This window comes from Spermophilus citellus, assembly GCF_964194105.1.
Source record: "Spermophilus citellus genome assembly, chromosome: 9".
NCBI classification, from domain to species: Eukaryota; Metazoa; Chordata; class Mammalia; order Rodentia; family Sciuridae; genus Spermophilus; species Spermophilus citellus.
Genome location: NC_138191.1, coordinates 124,465,782 through 124,489,661, shown reverse-complemented (window position 1 = coordinate 124,489,661; position 23,880 = coordinate 124,465,782). Strand labels below are relative to the sequence as shown.

The following is a 23,880-nucleotide window of genomic DNA, read 5'->3' as shown; positions in this document are numbered from 1 at the left end:
ACAGCCACACCCAAGACCTGAGTGGAGAAGAGATGATTCCATGGGCAGTTACCAGACACGCCTGTCAACTCCACACTCTGTGGGACAGCAACACTGGCATCTGGGCAGAGTCAGACAACCTCCCATTCCCCGGTGGTTCTAGCAGTTGGGGGCACTTTAATGACCTCCAGGGACCCCACTCAGGGTGACCTAACAGGCAGGACAATGAAATGCAATGCCTTGTTGCACTAGCGAGAATCACTCCCATAAACACTGACACATGGTCCTGTCACCCTGAGTGTACACAGCAACAAGTGACACCTACAGTTACAGCTGCACAGGCAGCAGCAGCAGCAGACACCCTGACACATGGCAATGGAAGGCTGGGAATGATGTGGCCCGGATGGGGGTCCCCACCTCACTTGGGCACCACCACAAAGTTACACTCTGACATTAGGATCCCCAAACCTGGCAGGGAAGACATAAAGTGGCCCCGATGGCAGGACTCACACGCAGTGCCACTGTACCCCGGGGCCACAGTTTCGGGGGTAGCAGCAGGAAGAACCCCAGGCCCAGACCCCTGAGCAGGGTGCGCCCTTGGCCGCCGTGGCCCGTGTCAGCCCAGAAGCTAACACACCCGCTGGGACGGAGCCTGCACACCCGCCCTGCCTCGGGCACAGCTGCCGCGCTCCAGAGAAGTCCGGCCGACCCGGCCCGGGATCCCCCTCCGCCGGGACGCCCCCGCCCGGTCCTCACCTGCCAGCCGGCCCCCACCGGCAGCGAGCCCCTCCGAGGACGGCCTTGGGGCGCTGGGGGCCGCGGCTGCGCCATCCCGAGCCCGGCCCGGCCCGGCCCCCGGCCCGCCGGCGCTTCGGCTGGCCCGGCCGGCTCCGGCCACACGCGCCCCGGCCCGGGCCCCGCAGCGCCAGGCTCCGCGCTCCGGGTTCCCGCGGCGGCGGAGCTGCCTGCGCTGGGCTTGCCCCGCGGCCGGGCCCGGAGGGGGCGGGGCGCCAGGTACCGGCGGCGCGGGGCCGGGGCGGGGCTGCGGCGGCCCGGGGCGGGGACACAGAGGACCCGCCCCCGGTGCGGCCGGGCCCGCGGCCGCAGACACTGCGCCTGCGCTCTCCGGGTGGCGCGCTGGAAGCTGGCTGCGAGTTGAGCTCCCGGGGGCACCCCGATTGGTGTGTCTTCCCAGACTCTGGGTACCCCGATTCGGGGCCTCCTGACGAGCTACTTTGGACAGGCTGTGAAGCCGGGCAGGAGGAGGAGAGGTTACCTGGAGACAGGACTTTTCGCGAGTACTTAGTTAATGCGGGCCCTTACCATCTCGCCATAACCCAGGAGTTTCAAATGTCATCCCCATTATGCAAATAAGGAAACTGTTCCGGAGAGGTGAAATAGCTTGCCCAGGACCACACAGCTAGGAAGGGGCCTGGAGCTGTTATTTAGGGCCTCTCCCCTCTCCCCACACCTCTTCCCCAGCCTGACAGTGGCTGACTGGCCTATACCCCCTCTTCCCAAAGCCCTAGCTGTCCCCTACCCTGGGGGAGATTGCCACAGTGCTGGGTGGTATGGAGGAGAGGATTTAAGTGGGCTTCAGGACATATGGGTTCTAGCTCTGGCCTTGCTGCAGTTTGCTAGGTGGTATGAGTCCTTGCCACTCTCTGGGTCTCAGTTTAACCGTCAGTAAAATATGAAGCCTCTTCAGGTCCTCCCTGCTGACCCTGTGAGGTGTCCTGACCTGATAGAGCCACTGTATAGCAGCTGGGCCTTGCAAACCCCTCCTCCAGACAGGTGTTGGGAAAGTAGCAAATGCTTCCTGTTCTGTGGCCAAGTCAAAACCAGCTGCTTGGTGCTGCAGGGGCAGGGCTACCCACCAACCTCTCTGCAGCTCCCCAGAAGAGCCGCCAGCAGCTGCCCACCACCTCCATCCCTCCAGGCCAAGAGATCCTGGAAAGAAGGCAAAGTGTGCTCTCTCCTCCCCCACCCCAGACCTGGCCCGGGGTCAGGTTTGGGCCCCACAGCCGGCAGAAACTCCAAGATGTGTGTTCCAGGCACAGAGTAGCTTTGGTTTTAATAATTAACAGCAGCAAATATTGATTTACACAACCACTTCCAGGCCTGCACACTTCCGGGCACCCATTGAAATGCAGCCAGAGGAATATCCATTCCCACACTGGCCCTGGGGGAGGTGAGACCTGCTTGCAGCACCAGATCTCTGTGTTCCAGGTGGACAGGAGGGTGTGCACACACAGGCTGACCTGGCTGTGTGTACATGGACATATTGTGTTTCTGAGTGCGTGGGAATGCCTCTGTGTGTGTGTGTGTGTGTATACATATGTATCTCTTGCACGTGTATGTGTGAAAGTCCCTGAGTACATTTACAGTGGGTGGCTGTATCTGTGTGCTTCATCTGTCACTGTGCCCCTGTACCTAGGTGCAATAGGCCGGGTATGTACCTGTGTGCAGATTTCCAAACCCCTGAGTGGAGAAACCCCTGTAGGGAGCAGGAGGGCCCTGAGTAGTTCACTGTCTCTTCAAGTGTAACTTCCCAAAGAGAAGGCAATGTTCCTGCTCCGTGTCTGTCAGCAATCGTGCTGTAACAGTTCAGCTTCCTGATTTCTGCCTTCCAAAGTATTTTCACAGAATGTCCAATTGCGGGCCGGCATGGTGGGTGGGGAAGGAACTGTCAGACCCATTATACGGATGAGGATAGAAGCCCTGGGGAGGTCACCTGTTCCTCAGATTGGTTCCATCAATGTTAGGAACGTGCAGATTCAGAGATACTGGGGGAGAAATGGAGAATGTGTCCCAGGCTTGTGTTCCTTCAGCCTACCACTGGCTTGCTGGGGACCCCAGATGAATCACTCAAACTGTCTGAGCCTGATTCCCTCCCTGTCAAAGGAAGATGATCCACAAACTAGGCTTGATTCTGGGGTAGGGATGGGGTGACTTGGACCCACAGTCTGGGCTATGCTGATACAAACAGAGGCTGCCAACCAGACTGGGCAGGGGCCAGGAGGCCTGAGGAGAGACGGCTCGGCACTAATACGGGAAGCCCAACCCCAGGCTGTCTGAGAGGCAGGACACAGGACAATGGGCTGCTGCAACCCTCCTTCCCAGTCAGGATGACTGAGACCCAGCAGGGGAAGCCATGGTCCGGGGCGTGCAGCCATTGGTGAGAAGCCAGGCCTCCTCCTGGAGAGGGGCCAAGAGCCTCATTCATGAACCAGTGCCTCTGCGAGCAGCTGCCACTGAGTCTCTCCTTCTGTGCTGAGCCCTGGAATCCACACAGGCCAGTCCTGGGCAGTTACCAAGCAGAGAAACCAAGAGAGGGTCCCAAGAACTCCCTTCTGCTACCACTAGCACCTCTGCCTGGGACCCCCGTGAAGGTGGTGTCTCCACACATGGACTCCATTCCGTGGCCACCTGCCCTCCCACCCGGGAGAGGAGCCTGGCCCTTACTCCAGGCCAGTGCTATCAGAAAGGAGCTTAGTCAATCCTGCTTCTGCTACTTCCTGGCCACATGACCTTGGGAAGACCCCCGTTCACCTTTCTGAACATCTGATCCTGGCAGGATGTCTGTCCACAGCTGTAAAGCTACACAGTGCCCTCCCTAGAGAGCAGGAGACCTTCAGTCCTGGCCCCACCACACCCAACCTGCAGGGCTGTGGGCTAGTAACGCAACCTTCCTGAACCTCAATCTCTTCATCTGCGAGATGGGACTAATGGCAGTAGCTGTGGCACAGCACTAATGGCTGCAGAGTAAGGCAAGATACTGCAGGGGAGCACCAAGCTCTCGGCCAGCCGTGGTGGACCTCGGGGAGCACTGGTGGGTCTGGCTGGCACTTCACACCTGCACAAGTTGCTCAGTCCTTTATCTCTTTACCAGACCATGGTTCCTTGAGGGCAGGGCCTGTGCTAGGTTGATTTCTGGCCCTTTGGGGCCAAGTCCAAGGTTTGGCACTCATCAGAAGCTGGAAAACCTTGATGATGGTATTAAGAGGAACAGCCTCATTTACAGGGCTCTTGCTGCAGGCCAGGTATCGTGCCTGGGCTGCTTTGTGGGCACCGTGGCATGCCGTTCCATCTGCACAGTGCACTGTCAGGCAGCAGCTGCCCTTCTCCTGACCACAGGTGAGGACGTGGAGGGGATTGTTCATGGGGAAGATAAGAGCTGGGTGGCCAGTTGACACCCAGCTGTTTTACCTAGACCAGCCCTAAGCCACTTCCTTGGACACTTCTCCAGACCTGGGTTCAACCTCTCAGATTATACAGGCCACTCAGGGGTCAGGAGTAGTATCCCTTTGGGTTAAATCCCAGCAGCATCTACCCACACATTTTATATCTGACCAGTAGCCATTCTTCATCATTGCCCAGCACTGGCCAGGAAAGGGGCAGTAGGTGTGGAGGAGGACATTTACCTTAGGGTAGACTGAAGTAGGATGAGAGGGAACTAAGTCCACTTGTGACAGGTCTAGTGCCTGAGGGAAGCGCTGGTTCTGCCCATCACTCCTCCTAGAAGAGAAGAAGATTCTGAGGTCAGGGATGGCCCCAAGTTGAGGGATTTGGGAACTCTGAGAGGAAGTCCCCTCAGAGCTGGGGGAGCTGAAGGGAGATAGACTCCATGGAGCAAGTGTCCTGGGCTTCCCGCGGGGGAGGGAGGAGAGGGACTTCGAGAACAGGACTGTGAAGCAGGCTCTCCTTCCCAGAGATCACAAGTGTGGGCAGAGTCTCTCCATCAGGCCTCCCGTCACAGGATGTCCACAGCCCATCTGAAGAGGGGGAGACTGGGGCGGGCAGAGAGGAGGGCAGTGGAGGCTGAGGCTTCTGGAAAAATAGGGTGCCCATCCTCTACTCACTCACCACCCCATGCTTCAGGGAGTCACCACCTCGGGCCAGCGGCTACTGCCCTGCTAATGACAACAGCCGCTCGCTGGGCCACTGCATGCCGGGCCCTGTGCCGAGCCCTCCCTCCAGGCCGGAGGACACAGCCTCCTTGCCACACTGGTCTTCCCACTTTGCAGGACCCGGATGTGCCCAAGGGTCACACGGCCGGTCTGCAGCAGAGCTGTCACCCGAGTGAAGCCATGTGACTTGTGGGGCTCCAGCCACACCCACAGCTCTCACACCCCCACCCAGGAAAGGGAGCAGGTCTGGAGAGGGTGGCGTCAGTGCCTGTCACCCTGGGAAGCCTGCGAGGCCATCTCTGGGGTCAAGGGGAGGAAGTGCCCAGAGGTTCCCAGCATCCAGGGAGCCTGGGGCCGGGAGAGCAGGCCCAGCTTCCGCTGCCGCCTAGGGCCACCCTGACGTGGCCGCACCCCCACCCAGGTCCCATGGAGCAAGGCTGGTCCCGCCAGGGTGAGTCACCTTCCAGACACTCCTCAGTGGCCTGTGGCAGACTTGAGTCAGGCAGAGCTAGGACTGCCACGCCCCAAGAGGGACCGGCCCTCGGGAACCCAGGCCAGCAAGGAGATGCCCAGGCAGCTCTGAGCCCCCTCTGACTCCCCCACCCGCAGGAGCCACCCCGGCCCTGCTTGGTGCCAGGGCTCTGCCTCCCAGGGGTGCTGGCGTCTTGAAAGAAGGTCTGTTCTAGACAGCGCTTGACCCCAAAGGATGGATCTGGTGGCATTTCAAGCCGCTGGCATCATTGTGGGGGAGAGATTCTCAGGCACTGACCACGTGAAGCGTGAGGTGAAGACACACCCTCTCACCCCCAGTTGCCAAAACAATCCACCCCGGGCTCTGGCAGCCCACAGGGCCTCGGCCCACGGACGCTTTCGGAATGAGTGGGTCTCCCCGTTAGGGTCCCATTAAACATTTGCTCAATGACTGACGGAGTGAGGCGGCAGCAGGGGGTCACTGAGGACTGTGAGCACTTCCTGGGTGCCAGGGTGCACCCACGTGGGGAGAGGCTGGAGATGGGGGCGGGGCTGGACAGAGCCCCATAGAGGTGTCCAGGCAAACTCCCCTGGGACCCACAGGGGCCCTGTCGAGACCTGCTGTGGGCCTGGAACTGTGTCCGCCATGTTAGACGCCCGCTCCCCTGTCCCCTGCTGGAAGGTTGGTGGCATTTATCCTCATTTTTACCGATAGAGAAACAGAGGCTCAGAGAGCCAAAGCCACTGCTGCTACTAGTGATGACAGAGCTGGAATTTAAAGCATGTGCCCCGGAGTGAATAGGGACAGCACTATGGGTGGACAGCAGGGGCTGCCCGGGGGGCCAGGAAGTCCTGAGGTTGTAGTCTCGGAGAAGCCAGGCGCCCTTCATGGTGGGGACCGCTGTCCTGAATGGCCCTGTGTGGTGGCTGCTGCCCCGGATCAGCCTAGTTGAGTGGTACCCCCCCCCCCCGTCCACCCTTCTCAGCCCAGGCTCAGACACTGGCCACTGCAGGCCAGCTCCTACCGCACTTCCCTCCAGAGCACCTCAGCCTGCCTTCCCACGTCCAGGGGCCACTTCCCGCGGGATCGCTCACGTTGGCACAGGACCAAGGCTCACTGCCCCATCCTGGACCCTGTGCCTGGCCTCTTGGCTCTAGTTCCTGTTGGCCAGAGTCCTGCCCCCTGCAGGGAGCACCCAGCCCTCCCCCCGCCCCGCCAGGAAGTCCACCTAAAAGGCCAGGACTGAGCCTAAAGGGCAGGGCAGGGAGGGGCAGCAGGATGGGGCTGAGGAGGAAATTCCTCCCGGGCCCTGAAGGGCAGCGGGACAGTAATGACAAAAGCCACCACCTACTCTGTGCCTTGCTCTTTGTTTAATCGCTCAGATGCCACCTGCCTTGCACATGGGGAAACTGAGGCTCAGAAGGGGCATCGACTCGCCCAAGGTCAAGTTAATGAGACACGGCAGGCCTCTGGACCCAACTCCAGGTCGAGACCTGAACTTCAAAACGCAGGTGGCCAGCCTGTAGGCCCCGCCTGCCGGACCTCCAGCCGGGAACACAGCCGCTCAACAAGGCAAGTAATAGTACCAGGGACAATGGCCGCCAGGGCCCTTGCTACACTGCTGGGGGCGGGCTCCACCCGTGACTGGACTTGTGTGCACTCACTGAACCCTCATCTGCAGAATGAAGGAATAGGACAGAGAGGTTAAGTCACTTGCCCAAGGTCACAGTCACACACAGTCAGTGAAAGTCCAAGGACTGGACACTGACCGTCTGGGTATCCATGTGGGCCTTCAACACTACCCTGCCCGCCTCTCACCTCCTCCCATCCCACGACCCCTCCACCAGGCTCCCCTCCTCCGCCCTCCCTCTTGCCCGCCCCTCCATCCCCTTCTGCCTCTGGCCCCTCGGGACTCCTCCCACTACTCCGTCACTGTCTTCCCTGGTCAGAAAGCGAACTCTCACGAGTCTCTCTCCTAACCCACCCTGCCTTCTGGTCCCCGCATTCTGTTCCCATGGGGTCCCTCAAGTCTCTGTCCCCTCCCACTTCTCTCAAAACCCCTCTGACCCCATGGCCAGCTCAGCCTAAAATGCTTTGTATTTTTCCAGCTACCACATCTGGGAGGAGCCCAGAGCATGCCAGGACACCGCAGCTGTCCCTCCTCCCTCCCCTCTGCCGTGATCCCAGTGGCACCCTGTAGTTCACGCAGGTATTATCTCCTTCCACCACTGCAGAGGCTTTCTGAGGTGGGACTTTATCAACCTTTTATCCAGATGGGGAAACTGAGGCTCAGAGAGGTTAAGGGATGAACCCAAGGTCACACAGCCAGGAAAGGGCAGCCATCCCAGCTGCCTTCCACTCAGGCTCCCTGCTCCCCAGTGACCTCCCTAGCTCAGCCCGAGTCTTGCTGCCACCACCAAGCATCCTGCCCAGGCCCAGCTGCAACCCTGCAGGGTCTGGCCTGGACACCTACCCACTGCTGCCTCAGGAAAAGGCAGCAGCCAGGGAACAGGGAACTTGTCCAAGGTCACCGGGGAAGCCAGAGCCAACCTGAGTCCAGGCCAGGCACATTCTGGGGTCACCTTGAGCCCTGCAGCTGCCTGGCCACCGGCCAGCCGGCCCCAGCTCCCTCCCGCTACAGCACCCAGCTTTTTCCCTGGGAACCGGAGAGGCAGGGCGTGGGGGGAGGGGCCAGGCCGGAAGCCGCTGCTCGCAGCTCGCAGCTCCCGGGTGTCTTGGCAACTGTCACGCCGCCTCCTCCCTCCCTTATCTTGGCATCAAGGTAACAATGATAATGGCACCTTCGTGAGAAGGGCTCTTTGTACTCTTCAAAGCCCTCTTTATCTGCTCTCCTGGGACTCTCACCGGAACTGGAGTGGGAGATAAGGCGGTGGCCAGGGTCCCCAATTCCCGGGAGGGCACACTGAGGCCGGGGGGAGTGGAACCGCCACCTCACGGTGACCCAGCGAGGGAGCAGACCCGGGAAGGGAGCCCAGGGCCTCCACCCACCCAGAGCCGAATGCCACGGGAGGATGCGGCCCTCAGAGGGGTCCATGCTGTAAGACAGCAGCGTCCAACCCAGGCCAGCGGGGAGATAGCCGGGGGCACCAAAGACAGGTGACAGGATGCAGTCCTGGGGTGTGTCCCACCTGCAAGCCAGCTAGGCGCTGGGGCTGGCCGAGGCACCTGTGTGGTAGGGCACAGGAGAGGCTGGAGAGGGACTTGCGGGTGCCACTGTCGGTCACTCCTGGAGAAGCCAACCTGGGGGCCGCCCCGCTGGCCCGGGTGCCCATATCTTTGGACGGGGTCCCTAGGCAGGTCTGGCCCTGCTGAGCCTCCCTCCCAGTCTCTGCCTGTCCTATCAACATCCCTGCTCCTGTCTGAGGCTACCCACCCTGTCCCAGCCTCCTCCAGCTGCAGGTGTCCCCAAGGGAGCCACACTGCCCACGAGGCTAAGCTTCTGAACTTGCTGTCCCCTCTGCTGGGGTTCCTGTCTTTCTCTTCTCCCTGGTGACACGCTCATGTTTTGAAACAGGTGACCTGTGGCCATCAGGCCGGAAGACCATGTCTGGGAGCAGGGGGTGCTGCACCCTGAGGAGCCCCTCAGCACCCAGTTCAGGAGGCCAGACCAGGAGGCCGAGGAGGGGCCCAGGGAGCCGATGAAGGGAGAGCGCAGAAGGACCCGGTCAAGGGGGCGGAGGGCCAGCCTGCAGCAGAGGCCAAGTGGAGGAGGCCCAGGTCATGTCCCTTGGGTCTTCCTGGCTCCACCCAGCTGGAGACACCTGGAGGCAGAGGGGCCCCAGGAAGAGGCACTGTCCCATCTGGGGACGGCTGGAGCCGGGGTTCCCCAGCTACTGACACGGGATCTGGGGGGACTCTGATCGAAGCCACAGCCACGCCCTGCCCTGGAGCTGCCTCATCTTGGGGGCCACAGAGGCACACTGTCCTCAGACCTCCACCAGCCAGCCAGGGAAGGAGGCCGGGGACAGCAGGCGAGCAGTGTCCAAAGCCAGGTCTTGAGGGGACGTCCCACCGCCCCAGGCCCACCTGGTACCCAGGCAGTGGGACCCAGGCCAGGTCACTCCCAGGCACCTTTGACCTCTGCCAGGTCTGGAGAAGGGGACAGGTGGGGAAGGGACAGAGCAGGCTTGTTTGGCAGTGACACTGTGATGTCACTTAATCTTTATGACAGTCCCCGAAGGGCGGGCAGGCGTCTTTGTCAGAGGTGAGCAGGCAGAGGCTCCGCAGGGCTTCGAGGAGGGCCAGGGGCTCACAGGGACCAGGCGGCAGAGCTGCCAGGGCCCCGTGGGCAAGGGAAGGGGCTCAGGGATCCGAGCTGGGCAGAGCGGGTCAGGAGGGAGGCAGCACAGGGCCCTCGCCCCACACTGGCCCAGGGCCTAGACACCCGGATCCCGGAGCTGGACCAGGCAGCAGCCTGCTAAGCAAACAAGTTGGCAGCTCAGAGGGGAGGTCACGGGACCTCAGCACCCGGGACCAGGCCAGCCATCCACCTGCTGCCTGCCCAGGGCTCACCTTTCCCACCAGGTGGCCAGAGCCCAGCTGGACTATGCCGAAGCCTGACCCTCCCCGCTCCCTAGAAACTGCAAGGACAGACTCCTCCCCTCCCCTGGGACTCAAATGACCTGGCCACAGGGCGGGGGCCTCCTCCTGCTGGGAGAACCCACACCTGCTCTCCCAGCACCGCACTTTACAGTTTATAAACGGCCTTCACCTCGACAGCCTCCCGGGAGCCTAGACAGGTCATCCCGTCCCCTGCCACCAGGGACAAGGCAGAACCCCAGTGGACACGGTGGCTTGCCCAGGGTCACAGCTGAAGCTCAAGCTGGCGCCACCCCGACCCTCCCTGGCACAAGACACCGGGGCATCCCGGCCCTCCCCTCAGCACCCAGCACAGGGGCTGCCAGGGTGCCCCCCAGCACCTGAAGGCCCCCCCACAGCATTACAGCCATCTCCACGTGTCCCCCACACCCCCGCTGACCACACTATCCCTTGGAGCTCCTGCATTCCGCTGCTCGCTCACTCGCTCGCCCACGCCACCAGCCCCGCCCCCATCTGCCCTTCATTCCTGTGCTCAGCCATCCATTCAGAAGGCAGGATCCGATGCCCACTCTGGGCCAGACAATGGTGCTCCGTGTTGGCATTAGAGTGGGTGGGCCAGGCCTGCCGCCCTCAAAGAACAGTCCTATCCAGACTACCCTCCAGCTCTTCTTGGGGGCTCCTCTGGTCTTACCACCCAGAATCCTCCAGTGCTGAGACCTTGTGGAATCCTCCCCCACACACACACACCCACCCTAGTGGATACTGAAGCTGGGCTTTACCCCCTCATGGGCTCCAGGTAAGTCTGCTGAGCAGAAGTCGCTGCCTCTCATGACTGCCCGGGGGTGGAGGTGGCCACCAAGACCAAGGCACAACACCCAGGGAGAAGAACAAGGCCACCATCTGCTAACTGAAGACTAAGGAAAGCCCTGGTTCTGTCTCTAAGTCTCCGTGTGCAGCATGAGGTCTCCATAAGCTCTCTAAGCCTCAGTCTCCATTGGAAACTGGTCCCAGACTAGAGGACCCTGAGGTCCAGCTCTGACAGCCTACTGAGGGCGAATGGATGACAAGGAGCTTGGAACTGGGCCCTCCGAGGCGTGGTGGAGGGCAGCACCCGGAGAAGGGCTTTTCCCTGCAGAGGGGGTCCTTAGCCTTCTCCAAGTTGCTTTTCTTCTCTGAACCTCAATTTCTTCATCTGCAAAATGGGCTAGTAAAGACCTACTCTGAGGAGATTGTCATGGGGAATAAGTTAGACCTACGTACAATCTGACTCGCCTGGAGCTGAGCAAATAGTATGTGCTCAGTAAATGACAGGCCGCCTCCTGGAAAGGCAGCAGAGGTCAGACTGCCTGGGCTGGAGTCCTGGTTTTGCCATTCAGCCTCGTGTGCCCTCACTGAGCCTCAGTTGCCTCATCCACAAGATGGGCAAGTGGGCGTAGTGTGGTGGTGGGCGCCCACATGCCTGAGGCCCTGGTTTGCCCCAGCACTGCAGAAACCAACCAGTGAGCGGGGACAACAACATCATCCATGTGCGGGTGTCCGTGGGTTCAGGTGTGTTCTGTGCTCCGCGTCAAGTCCAGGCAGGGGGGGTCCTGGGTGGGATCAGGAGACCCTGGCATGGGGGAGCAGGAGAGGCCAGGAGCCGAGCGCCAGCCTGGGGACCTGAGCCAGGGGAACAAAGGCGGGGTGTGTCCTGGGCCCCGCTCCCTGAGCACCTGGCTCTGTCTCAGTCCTCTGGGAAGGCTGCATGAGTCACCCCTGTTCCCCTGACACCAGGAGGTCAGCACCGTGACCAAAGTCCTCCAGGCAGGAGCGACAGAGTGCAGGCTTTCCCCTACACTAGGCAGGAGACAACCTGCCCCAAGGGCCAGGAAGAAGTGAGGCAGAGACAGAGCGGCCCAGGCCCCGGGCATGGGGCTGTCCTGACGAGAGCAGGGACAGTCTGTGCACCTCATTTGTAAATGCAAACGCAGGCCCTGCGTCCAGCTCTGGTTTTGTCCAGCTGGCAGGTGCCCGGCCCCACACAGCACCATGCACCGAGGGCTCCCGGGCAGAGGGCACGTGGGCATGGGCTGCCGGCCTCACCCCGGAGCTCCAGAGAGTGGTCAATCCTGATCAGTCCATTGCTGGAAGGACTCAGCCTTGCAGGTGACTCATGGTCTTCTCAACGAGGGCTTGGGAAGGGGCAGATGGGCACTCGGGTGTGGGCTGGGTGGGCCAGCAACAGACCTGGAAGTCAGACAGCCCTGCGCTCAGACCCTGGCTGTGCCAAGCTCTTGCTGTGTGGCCTGGGGTGAGTTCCCTCACCTCTCCGAGCCTCAGCTTCCTCAGGTGTAAAATGGTGTCAGTAACGGGGACCCTCGGGGCTGGAGGATTCGGCTGGCGCAAGTGAAGGGGCTCCCCTGGCACAGCTCCCCGGCACACGGCGGCCAGGGCGATGGCTGCACGTAGGTGCCACAGGCCTGTGCCAACGAGGGGGGAGCCAGTCCTGCCGCGGCGCCGACACTTGTTGGGCCGGGTTTCCTGCAGCTCTGCGTCTCCGTGGGTGGGATCGTGACCGGGAAGTGGGTGTGGGAGGCAGCGCGTGTCTGGGTGTGCGTGGCCTGCGTGATCTCGCCACCCACCTGCCTAATGGCTCCCCGCCGGGCGCAGCCTCCAGGGGCCACTTGCCTCCCCGCAGCCGCCTACAGCCTGCAGCTCCGACCTCCCCTCCGGCCTCTCCTCCCTCGCAGACCTCCTTTCAGCCCCTGGACCTCCCGGCCTCCACACTTCCTGTCCTCAACACTGTGCCTGGCGCACGCCTGTCCTCGTCCCTCCCTCCCAGTGTCCCCTCCCCAGGCTGGGAGCAGCCCCCGCCCTGCCCTGCTCTCCCAGGAGCCTGGCCTGCGGGGGGGGGGCAGCCGGTCGGCTGCGCCCATCTCACGGAGTGACCAGTGGACGCCGTCAGCCCCTCCCCCCAGGACCAGGCGTCCCCAGGTGGGGACTCTGGTGTGTTGACAGTCAACACCCCACGGCCGTCTGCGGCCTGAGTGACGTGTGCGCCTGTGTCTGTGGGCAGGACCAAGCTGTCACCCAGGTGAGGGCCAGGGAGGGGGTGGGGAGGGAGCGAGGCCAGGCGTAAGGGGTCCCCCCGGAGGCCCTGTGGGCAGGTGGGCAGCCAGGGAAGGCTGAGGCCTCTGGGCCCCCTTCCCCATTCCAGGTCCCTCCTGAAACGGGCCTGGGGTCTGCGTGCCAGGGCCCCGCATCCCTGTGGGCACTGGAGGAAGCAGCGGGCTCTGCCGGCGGAGGTGCCACCGACTGTTCCCCGCAGGGACCCGGCTTCTGTGGGCCCAGCCACAATGCTCACCTGCCCTCAGGCCTGCCTGTGGCCGGCTCTGGGTCTGAGAGAAGGTGGCCTCAGCCTCTGCCAGGAGAGCGGGGGCCAGGAGGAGTCCTGCTCCTTACCCTGAATGGCCCTCTGCCTGGATCACCAGGTGGCCCTGTGAGGGCAGCCCCTTCACTCCACCCTGCCGCTCACTACCCAGCACCCATCTGAAATGACCTTGTCTGTCTGCTGTCATTTGTCCTTTACGTCTGTCCCCCACATTGAAAGGTAACCTGTGTGGAGTAAGGGACTGTAGCATCTGTCCCCAATTCTTACACAAGTCCCTGGCTCAATATGGGGACTCAATAAGTATTTGCTGAATGAACAAATGGCCAGTGGAAGCCTTGAGAGAATCCTATGAGGCAAACATCATCCCTATTTGCAGGCACGGAAACCGAGATTCAGAGAAGTTAAGTCTCTAGGCTAAGGTCACACAGTAAACAGGTGGATCAGGCCAAAGATCAAACCCCACTAGAACGGCATCACTGTAGCGGCATAGCAGAGCGGGTCCTCCCCAGGTATGAAAATGAGCCTCAGAGAAGAGCGATACTGCCACAGACCACCCGAGTCCAAATGCTTCTCCCCTCCCACAGCCCGTGGGGAACAGCAGGGCTGCTGCACCTCCTCCCCGCCTCGCCGTCCCCTGAGGTGGGGGCTACTGACACACCCCACTGAGGCCAGCGACAATGGCAACAGCCACAATAGCGGGGACCTATAGGCGCTCGCTGGTGCCAGGTCCTGGTGTAGGCCACAGCACGCGCAGTCTCCTCTCTCCCCGCGACAGGTCTCACGGTGGCTGTGCACCGTCCCCATTCTAAAGGCCAGGGGACTAAAACCCAGAGAAGCCACCGAGTCCCCGAGCCTAGCAGGCAGGCAGCCCAGGCAGCGCCTGCAGCCCCACCAGGAGCAGGGCCCCCGGAACCACAGAGCCACACAGGTCCATGTCACAGGGCAAGTCCACACATAGGGGAGGAGGGGGGACAGATGCCCACGGAAGCTTAGGGCTCGGATCCCTCCAGAGCACAGCACAGGAGGTCCCAGAGGGGCCTCGGCCACTGCCACCTGCCAGGCCCATCTCAGGCCCAGCAACACCGCCCCCTGCCTCTCTCCTCCACGTTGCTGCCCTCCTGCCCCCTCTTCCGGAACATTCTCTGGCACTGGCCTTCCCTCCCCACCAGGCTCCGTCTCTCCTCTGTCACGAGGCACCTGGCTCACTTCCACAATGGTCACCTTGTCCAGGAAGCCCCCGACCCGCTCTCTGAGCCTCAGCACCCAGGTCACCCCAGTCAGCACCGTCACCACCATTAGAACAGCCTCCATCTTCAATTCTCTTTCTAGACCGAGAGTCCTGCAGGAGCCACCCAACGGGAGGCTGAGGCAGGAGGATCACAAGTTTGAGGCCATTTAGTGAGAACTGTCTCAAAATAAAAAGGCCTGGGGCTGTGGCTCAGTGGCAGGGTTCAATTCCCAATGACCCCAACCAAACAAAATGAGAGTCCGTGAGAAGAGGGGGCTGTCCACTATCTAGCGACCCGGGCTTGGGCCCTCTGAGGGGTCCCCCAGCACCGCTTGTTGAATCAATCTGCTGAGTGAATGAACAGGCTCCCAGGGACACCCTGAAAGCCCCCACAGGATCCGAGCTGTCAGGAAGGTCCCCTCCTCCTCATGCACTCCACCAGCCACCCCAGGCCTGACGTTCCCCGAGCAAGTCTCCTTTTGGATCAATGAATCTTTTCTTCCAAAATGCAAATACTTATGGAGGGGAAGAACGTTCCCCAGGACCCACACTGGATGCATTCATGCTAAGCCCTGCCGTTTCCATGGTTACCGATCTGATGCTCAGAGAGGCGAAGCAGATTGGGGTAGGCCACTCAGCGAGGAAGTAAAAGTCAGAGTGAGTGTCTGGACTCAGTTCCTCATTTCTTTTTGGTCCTGGGCATTGAACCCAGGAGCGCTTTACCACTGAGTTCCATCCCCAGTCCCCAGTTTTTAAATTATTATTATTATTATTTTATTAATAATGCATAAATGGTCAACGGACAGATGTCACCTGAATTAACTATCCTGTGTATTTTCTATATTATCCAACTTAACAATGATTGTGATAAGCTGGTTTACATAATAAATAAACCTAACTCTTACAATCAACCATCAATCATAGCCTTAAAAAACAAGATACAGGGGGGCTGGGAATGTGGCTCAGGCGGTAGCGCGCTCGTCCGGCATGCATGTGGCCCGGGTTCGATCCTCAGCACCACATACCAACAAAGATGTTGTGTCCGCCGAGAACTAAGAAATAAATATTAAAGAATTCTCTCTCTCTCTCTCTCTCTCTCTCTCTCCTCTCTCACTCTCTCTTTAAAAACAAAAAACAAGATACTGGGGTTGGGGCTCAGTGGTAGAGCGCTTGCCTGGCACTTGTGAGGCAGTGGGTTCGATCCTCAGCACCACATAAAAACAAAAATAAATAAATAATAATTTTTTTTTTTAAAAGCATACCTTCAACTTTTTTTTTTGGACCAGGGACTGAACCCAGGGGTGCTAACTACTGAGACACACCCCAGCCTTTTTTATTTTTTATCTCAACGCAGCGTCTCACTAAGTTGCTTGGGGCCCTGCTAAGTTGCTGAGGCCGGCTTGGAACTTGCAATCCTCCTGCTTCAGCCTCCTGTTTGCTGGGATTCCGGGCGTGTGCCACCCCACACGGCTTGAAGGCTTGTTTTAATGGTCAAAAGGGCAGGAATTAGACAGGATTCCCCTGCTAAGTGAGGGGCCATAAAAGTGGACCTCAAGAGCCTCTTCCACTTCCAAAGTGTCCAGGAGGCCCAGATTCTGATTCTGAGATGTGGCGGAGCCAGGAGCCTGGACACGCCGGCCACTGACCCAAGCAAGCTCCTGTCCGACCGCAGGACCCAGTTCAGCTTGACCCCCTCGCCACGCTCCAGGCCCGCCCCCGACCCCAGCCTCGTCATCCCTCCAGCCACCCTGACGTCACCGTTCTCAGGAGTTCTATGCTTGTTCCTGCCATCGGCCTTCACGCGGGCGGCTTCCTGTCTGGGCCCCCTGTCCCCACACTGCCGGCCCTTCTCATGGCTGGCTTCTCTCCTTCTTCAGGTTTGGGTTCCAGTGCCACCTCTCCTGAGTGGCCACACTGAGGGCCAAGCAGCCAGCTCAGGCTCCACTCTCGGCTTTGCTGGAGGCTGAGCAGGCCACCGGCCCCTCTGCCTCAGTCCCCTCGACCTTAACCCCGGGCGTAATGGCACTGGCCCTAAGCGGTCACTGTGCTGGGGAGCCCCGCCCAGCCCTGCCACAGGGAGCTCAGGAAGAAGCTTCTTGTGAGCACATCACCCTCCTCCAGATCCCGCCCGATGGTCAGGTTTGGTTTTCTTGCCTATTTAGTGAGGGTCCCTCCCACCCGCCCCCATGTCACAAGTGAGCAAAATGAGGCCCGTGGGAGGGACGTGCTGGCCACGCTGAGGCTGGCTGATTTTCCACTCCCTCGCAATCCCCGGACCATGCCCGGCACACAGTAGGTGCTCAGTGGTTACTTGTAGCTCAGTCAGTGACGACCACACAGTCAGGAGCTTGTGCGTCTCAGATCCAGGCCACCTCTGCCCACCTCAGTCCCAGTGACCAAATCCCCAGCCCCTCGGGGCCGCATCCATGCCTCTGTCCCCAGTGGGCCCCAGGCTCCGGCTGGGCTAGAGGGACAGGACAGGTGCTGCCCAGAGGTGGTGGCAGGTGTGGGCTCAGGAGGCAGCAGCCAGCTCCCTGGCCCGTGCCCGCTGGGTCCTGCCCACCAGATGCATAATAGATGAGGCCGCCCAGCGGGCTGTGCCTGCCTGGCATTTCAGAGCCACTAATGAGCCCGCCTCGTGCTGCCTGCTGCCGCACACAGGTCCCCAGGGCCGCTGGCCGGGTGACTGCTGAGAGGAGCCACCTGAGGAGGGGGCCACCCACCCAAGCCCCCCAGGCAGGCAAGTAGCCTCCAGGAGAGTGAGGGCAAAGGCCGGGGCTCAGGGTGACCGTGTGTTTGCCACTCACTGCCTGGGTGACCTGGGGCCAGCCACTTCCCTTCTCTGAGCCTCAGTTTCCTCATCTGTAAAATGGGGTGCACAGTAATAGTCTCCACCAGGCTGGAGCCCGCTGCAGTGAAGCAATTCCCGTGAACACTGGCCCAGGCCCTGGGACCCAGGAAGCTGACCACATGCAGGAATGACTAGGACTCTCACGGTCAGGAGAGACACTCCAGTGGCTAGGCGGGCCCCTCAGTGGGACACGCTGGGCTGGGCAGTGACTCCTGTTTGGGGGGCATTCAGATGCAGGACCGTTTCACTCTCCCCCTCTTCCCTTGCCCCCAACCCAGCCAGGTCCCATCCTTGGCAAGAGACAGAGAGCGCACTGGGTTCAAACCCAGCCCTTGCCAGCCGTGTGACTGGGCCGGAGCCTCCACCTGTCCCACACTGACTCTGGCCTCTAAAACAGGGCCACAAGACCGACTTCCAGGACCGAGGTCACTAATGAGCTAATGAGGCCACCATAATAAGACGCCCAGCCCACTCCAACACTAACCCTGGCCAAGTTCTTCCTCCCCCAGGGCCCCAGTTTCACGGTCAAAGTCAACTCTCCTATTCTGAGAGGTATTCCCAGAACCCCCTGCCCTGTGCAAGCCCACCCGACCACCCTCCTACCTCTGCACCTCCTGTCCCCTTTGACGCGACCTCACATGCCCAGCCCCTCGCTGAATTCCTGGGTCGCTCAGGATCCCAGTCACTCCCTGGCTCCCACCCTTCCGCTGCGCCTCCTGCCTCTTCTGTTGGTCACCTACTCAGAGCTCCAGGCCTGTGGACGTCCTGCTGATAAGGGTGGGGGTGGGGACTCCAGCCAAGGTCACATCTGACCTCAACCAGACCTCAGTACCTTAGGATCCAAGCCCTGACTTAAAATCCCGTCTCCTCCAAGAAGCCCTCCCAGCCTGCTGAGAACTTCCATTCTCTGGGTGCACTAGAGTCAACTCCACCTCAGGAAGCATTTACTGGACTGGGGGAGCTCGGAGAGACCTAGCAGGGGACACAGACCTGAGGAGAGCAGAGCCTGGCCGGCAGTCAGGGGACATACACCGGGAAGGGGGGTAGCACAAAGTAACTTCAGCAACTCCTGCTTCGAGGGGCTCAGAGCCTGCTGCCGGCTTCAGGGTGACTGGGACACATTCAACTCCCCTGAAGTCACCAGGCTGAAAGGTCCAACTCAACAAACACCCGCTGAGCATCAAGGGGGGCTCAGAGAGGGGGAAGGACCTGGCCAAGGTCGCACAGCGAGGACAAGGCACGGGCTGACCCCATCAGCATCTGTCAGAATTCAAAACCCACGCTCTCTCCTCTCCTCCAGGAACGAGCAGGGACGTGCCACTCCAGGAACGAGCACTAATGTGTGACGGTGACCTTGGCCGACAGCGGGGAGGCCAGCTGAGGGGAGAAACAAGGGACCAGGACAGGAGCGCTGGGCCTGGGGGAGGGGGCCAGGGCTGTGGGGACTGGAGGTGTCTCACGCTCAGATCTGGACACCCTCCCAAGGCTCCTGAGGGGAAGGCCTGGTCCCCAGCAGGGCGGAGCTCAAGGCGGCCTTGGGGGGGGGGGGATTTGGGTGGACTCCAGGAAGTGGGGAAACTGCAGGAGGTGGGGCCTCGTGGGAGGAAGTAGGTCATGGGGGCGTGTCCTGGAGCCTTCTCTGCCCCCCCCAGGCCACCAGGAGGTGAGCAGCGTGGCCCTGCCACACGCCCACAGATCTGAGACCTCGGAAGCCCTGAGCCAAGATAGACCTTTCCTCCTCTGTTTTTCTCAGGTATTCTGTCACAGCAACGGACAGCTGACCGCCACACCTGCCAAGGGAGGAGGCAGGGGGCAGGAACGTGATGCTGCTGCTGACCTGCTCCCATTGGCTGGGAACTCTGGGGACAGGAAACGTGAGTCCCTACCAGAAGGGAGGAGGCAGGCTCTGAATACCAGGAGACTATCAATTGGTGGTCAAAATGGCCACCATTTACTGAGCAGGACCTAGATGCCAGGTACACAGGTGGGCTAAGCCACTGGCTTCCAGGGCCTGCAGCTTAGCACCTTGGACAGCAGCTCTCACAAGGAGGGTGCAGGGCAAGGCATTGTGGGTAATAAGCTTGCCCTGGGAATTCCAGATCCTGACTTCACAGATATCAACTGAGGCCCAGAGAGGGGAAGCGACTTGCCCAAAGACACACAGCTGGACAGTTACTATCAGTCCTGGGCCCTCGCTGCTAACTCTTGGTTCAGGGCTCCCCAGGGTGGACCTTCTGGTCCCATCTCCAAGTCTTCCTTCATGTCCATCTCTTGCTCAGGCCCTCCCTGTGGCCTGGAAGCCTTGGGACAGAATGAGTGAGACTCAGGGCTCTGCACAGAGTTTGAAAGACCAAGGTTCAGGTCCCACGTCTGCTGCCACGTCACCTCGGGCAAGTCATTTTCCCCTCTGTGTGGCATCAGGGGTTGTAGACCCTCCCTGCCAGGTGTGGGGGGGGGTCGGGGTGTGGCTCAGTGGTACAGTGCTTACCCAGCATGCACCAGGCGCTGGGCTGGATCCCCAGCACCACAGACAGAAAAAAATGATGCAGAGATGATGCACAGGAAGGCCCGCAGCACCCAGTAGGCCCTGACGAGGGTCAGCTGAAGTCCTGCAATGGAAGGGGGCGCCTTCCTCACCTCTGCATCGCCCCTGCCACCCTGGCACAGCACCCGGGCACAGCACACTGTCTCAAACTGACTGGGCATGGCAGCAGGAGAGAGAGCCTAGAGAGGGAGAGAAACCGGCCCCAGGTTGCACAGGGAGCATCAAAGGGAAATGAAAAGGCCACCCTGGAGCTCCGCCTGGACTCGCCTGCTGTGTGTGGCCTCCCAGGGGACTGTGGGGGGCACCGATGCCAAATGGGAATCTTCGGCCAGACCTGCAAACCCCAGGATGCTCTCAGCAGGGCCAGGAAGCAGGACAGGAGCTAGTGGGGATCCCTCCTATGGGGCAAAGTGGCAGCAGGAGCAGCTGGCTGGGCCCACGCAGTGCTGGTGCCAGGAAAGCCGGAGGTGCCCACCTGCAGAGCATCCGGCCGGGCTGCAGTGAATCCTGAGGTGGGGCTGCTCCCCCACCACAGCCTCTTGGTGTCGGAGAAGCTGCGGGTGCAGCTGCCTCCCTTCTTCCCTCCTCCAGAACAAGGGAATCCTCAGATGCAGGATGGGGTCTGAGGCCTGGGTATCGGGTGGCACCAGAGGGTTTGGGAGTTACTGAAAAAGCTAAGGGCACCCCCAGGCCAGCCAGGAGCCATCCTGAGGTGGGAAGGACTGAAGAGGAAGACAAGGAAGGATCCCTTTTAGTGAGGCCTACAATATGCCAGGCCTGGATTGTTTGCTCGACTTTTACAGACTTGCCCTTGCAGAAACATCTTAACCCCCATTTCACAGATGAGACAACTGAGGCTCAGAGGGTTTCCCGAATCACGGAAGGTCACACAGGCAGTGGCAGAACTAGATGGGAGCCTGATCTATCTGACTCCAAGGCTGAGCTGCACTACGGAGCACAAGGTGTGGGTACCAGGGGGAAGGTCTCCCAGTCCCGTGTCCTGAGAAGACGTTTGGAGGGTCAGTGGATCTGGCCTGGCATTATGGGGACATGAGTGCATTGGGGTTCCCCAGGAGTCAGACAGCCCAGACCCTCCTGAAGGTCCCCAGTACTCACCACACGCTCCGGCAAGGGGAGAAGGACTTGTCCACCCTGAAACACAGCAAGTGGGACAGCTGTGAGGGGCCGTCCCTGTCACCAGCCTTGCCCTGCACACCAGGCCCAACTCATGCCACCCTGCCCACCGCGATCAGAGGAGGTTGTGCTTCTGAGAGTGTCCCTGCTGTCACCATCTCCCTAGGGCCGTTTAGGGACATGGACAGGTGTGGGGGTTACAGAGTGAGGAAAAGAGGCAGGGGCAGCTAGGGTAGCCCTGGGACAGGAAGGTGACTAGGACAGGTTGGAGGCCAAGGGAGGGGCAGGGCGAGCTTAGAGCATCTCGGATGGCTCAGAACTGGCCTGGGCACCTCCAACCCGAGCAGGCAGGAAGATGGCCACGCCTGCTCCAGGCCACTGCGGCCTGCATCCCTCTGCTGATTTTTACAACCTTATGCTGTTACACTGACCTTCAGTGACTCAGTGACCTTTCTGAACCTGCGTTTTCTTCCTGGTCTCTACCCAGGGACAATGCGTGAGGACCTCCCTCCCCTCCCCTCCTCCGACACACCCGACCCGCAAGAGTTCAGGGGCACCTAAGGCTCTGTTTTCCCAAGCCCTGTGGGTCCAGCCACCGGGAGAGTGTGTCTCCCAGACTCTTGCCCCCATTCCTTCTAAGGGCACCTTGGGCTTGGGGGGATGGGGCTGGAGGGACCGCCCTCTTGACCAGCTGGGGGCCCAGGGGTTGGGCAGCTGTTGAGACAACAAACAACTCTTGCCTTCTACCCTGAGGCAAGAAGGGAATGGAAAGGGAGCCCCAAACCAGACTCCTCCAGCTAGGGGGTGTCTTCTGGGGACGCAGGATTGGGGGCTCCAGGGGGCAGATAATGTGGAGAGTGAACTGTGCTGGGGGGGTGAGGCCACAGAGGCCAGGACTCATCCAGGGTCACTCACACCCCCTGGGCTGCCCCTCTGCGTCTGCTGACCAGGAAGCTTGGAGGCCCAACCCAGCCTCCCCTCTCCACCTGAGAGGAACCGAGGTCCCGGAGAGGGAGCCCCACGCTCAGCCGGAGCCCCCTGGAGGCTAAGCTACCAGGGTGGGGAGACACTTGACTCAATCCCACAGCCAGAGGACCAGCTGGGTCCCAGTGGCATTCCTGCAGGGGCCCAAAGTACTCCACACCAGGAGCCAGGGCCTGGCGAAGGTCACACAGCCCCTCCGCTGGCTGGGGAGGGTCTCCCGGCCCAGTCTGTGTAGCCCTCTTCCTTCCAATTTGCTAACTTTCTGCCTGAGGCAAGCATTCCCCCATCCCACCTCTGCACCCCACTGAGGTGAGCCCTCAGAGTCAGGAGGGGTAGTGACCCCAAGGTGGCCTAGTTGCCTCTCGTCTCCCTGGCAGTCCTCCAGGCCCAGGCGGCAAGCAGCCCTGGGAAAAGGGGGTGTCCCAGGACCAGGGGGCTGAGTCGGGGTGCACAGGTGCGCGGGGTGGGCCGGCTGTAGATGGCTTCTGGGTGTCCCGCAGCTGGAGGCAGAGTGGGAGTCCCAGCTGGCGTCGCCCTGGCTGACGGCCACCCCACAGACCTGTGCGTGCACCCAGACGTGCGAGCGCACACGCACACACCCAGGCTCAGCCTGGGTCCCCACTCGTCCCACTGGCACCCTGCGATCCGAGGCCGCCTCTACACTCGCGTCCCACTGTGCGCGCGGACACGCACCCGAACACGCGCGCAAACACCCGCGCTCACCAACACAGCGAGCCGTGCACGCCCCCGGCGCCCCGCACACGCGAGCGCACGCTCAGCCCCAGGACGCCCGGCCCGGCCGGGACCCAGGCGCGGCCCGCAGCGCACGGCCCCGCGCACCTACCCGCCGTAGGCGCCGAAGGTGAAGCTGCGCTTGCGGCCGCTCATGGTGCCGCCGCCGCCGCCACCGCCGCCGCCGCCCGCCCCTCCGCGCCGGTCACCTTGGCAACCGCGCCCCGCCCCGCGCAGCCCCGGGCCGTCCGCGCCCCCGCCGCCGCGGTCCAGCTGCCCCGCCGCGGGCGCAGAAAGGGCCGCTTGTTTGCGCCGCCCTCGGCCGCCGGCGGGGTGCGCGGGGCTTTCCGAGACGGTGGCCGCCACCCCTCGCCACCGGGGCCAGCGCCCAGCCGACCGAGGGACACCGGCTGCGGGCCCTCTTGGGTCCCCTCTGGAGGCCACCGCGCTCTGTGGGCGGGCCGGACCCTGTCATTCGGAGGGGACAGTCACAGCGGGCCCAGCAAGAACTTGGTATCCAGCGTGAAAAGTGGTCTGCCCCGTGGGCAGATGCCGCGAATTTCTCATCTGTCACATGGGCCTGATCCGCCTGCCTCCTAGGGTCCTTGCTATGAGGTGCCGAGTTAAGGCACCGACAGTGACACACAGCCAAGGCCGATCAGTGCCAGCGGCGAGTGCCGCACCCGGGTCAGACACGGCTCTTCAGGTCTAGAATCAGCGAAGGAGGGAAAGGAAGCAGCCCTTCTATTGCCGACCTCACCCCCTCCTTAAGAACCCCCGGCCCAGGCCCTGGTGACGAGGAGGAGCCGAGGGGAACAGTGCAGACGCCCCACTTCTCTTGAAAATTCTTCTAGCCCAGGTCCCCATCCAACGTTTGGAAGCAGAACTGAGCTGGGTCCTGAAAACCCGCGTGCATTTGTGCATTCATTCAACAAACACAAGAGCTGTGCTCCCATCCAAGTGGAGATGGGTCAGCTGACCTGCCCTCAGGACTTACCAACCCCACCAGCAAAAGCTCTCCCATAGAGGGCAGTCCCTAGGTCCTTGAGGGTTTCCATGGGGCTTTCTGTTTAAAGAACCTGTAGGGAAGGGCAGTGGGGGATGAGGGAGGAAGA

The 23,880-nt window shown here is 61.2% G+C and overlaps 1 protein-coding gene across 7 annotated transcripts in view; it reads right to left on the bottom strand.

The window, feature by feature from the left end:
- Window positions 1-23,032, bottom strand: part of RAP1GAP (RAP1 GTPase activating protein) — a 44,384-nt gene extending 21,352 nt beyond the window's left edge. Inside the window, exons 1-3 of one of the 7 annotated variants that reach the window (XR_014023615.1) lie at window positions 22,878-23,032; window positions 21,032-21,067; window positions 4,404-4,497 (exon numbers count right to left, since the gene is read on the bottom strand). Coding sequence is in view for 4 of the 7 variants with exons in the window: in XM_081306966.1 (XP_081163092.1) it covers window positions 4,404-4,497; window positions 21,032-21,067; window positions 22,878-22,921 (174 nt within the window). In the remaining 3 variants the exon portion in view is untranslated. Of the gene's footprint in view, window positions 1-735; window positions 916-4,403; window positions 4,498-21,031; window positions 21,068-22,877 lie in introns of those variants that run through there. The other 6 variants (XR_014023616.1, XM_081306966.1, XM_081306967.1 and 3 more) reach the window with 6 other exon arrangements.
- Window positions 23,033-23,880: the final 848 nt, after the last annotated feature.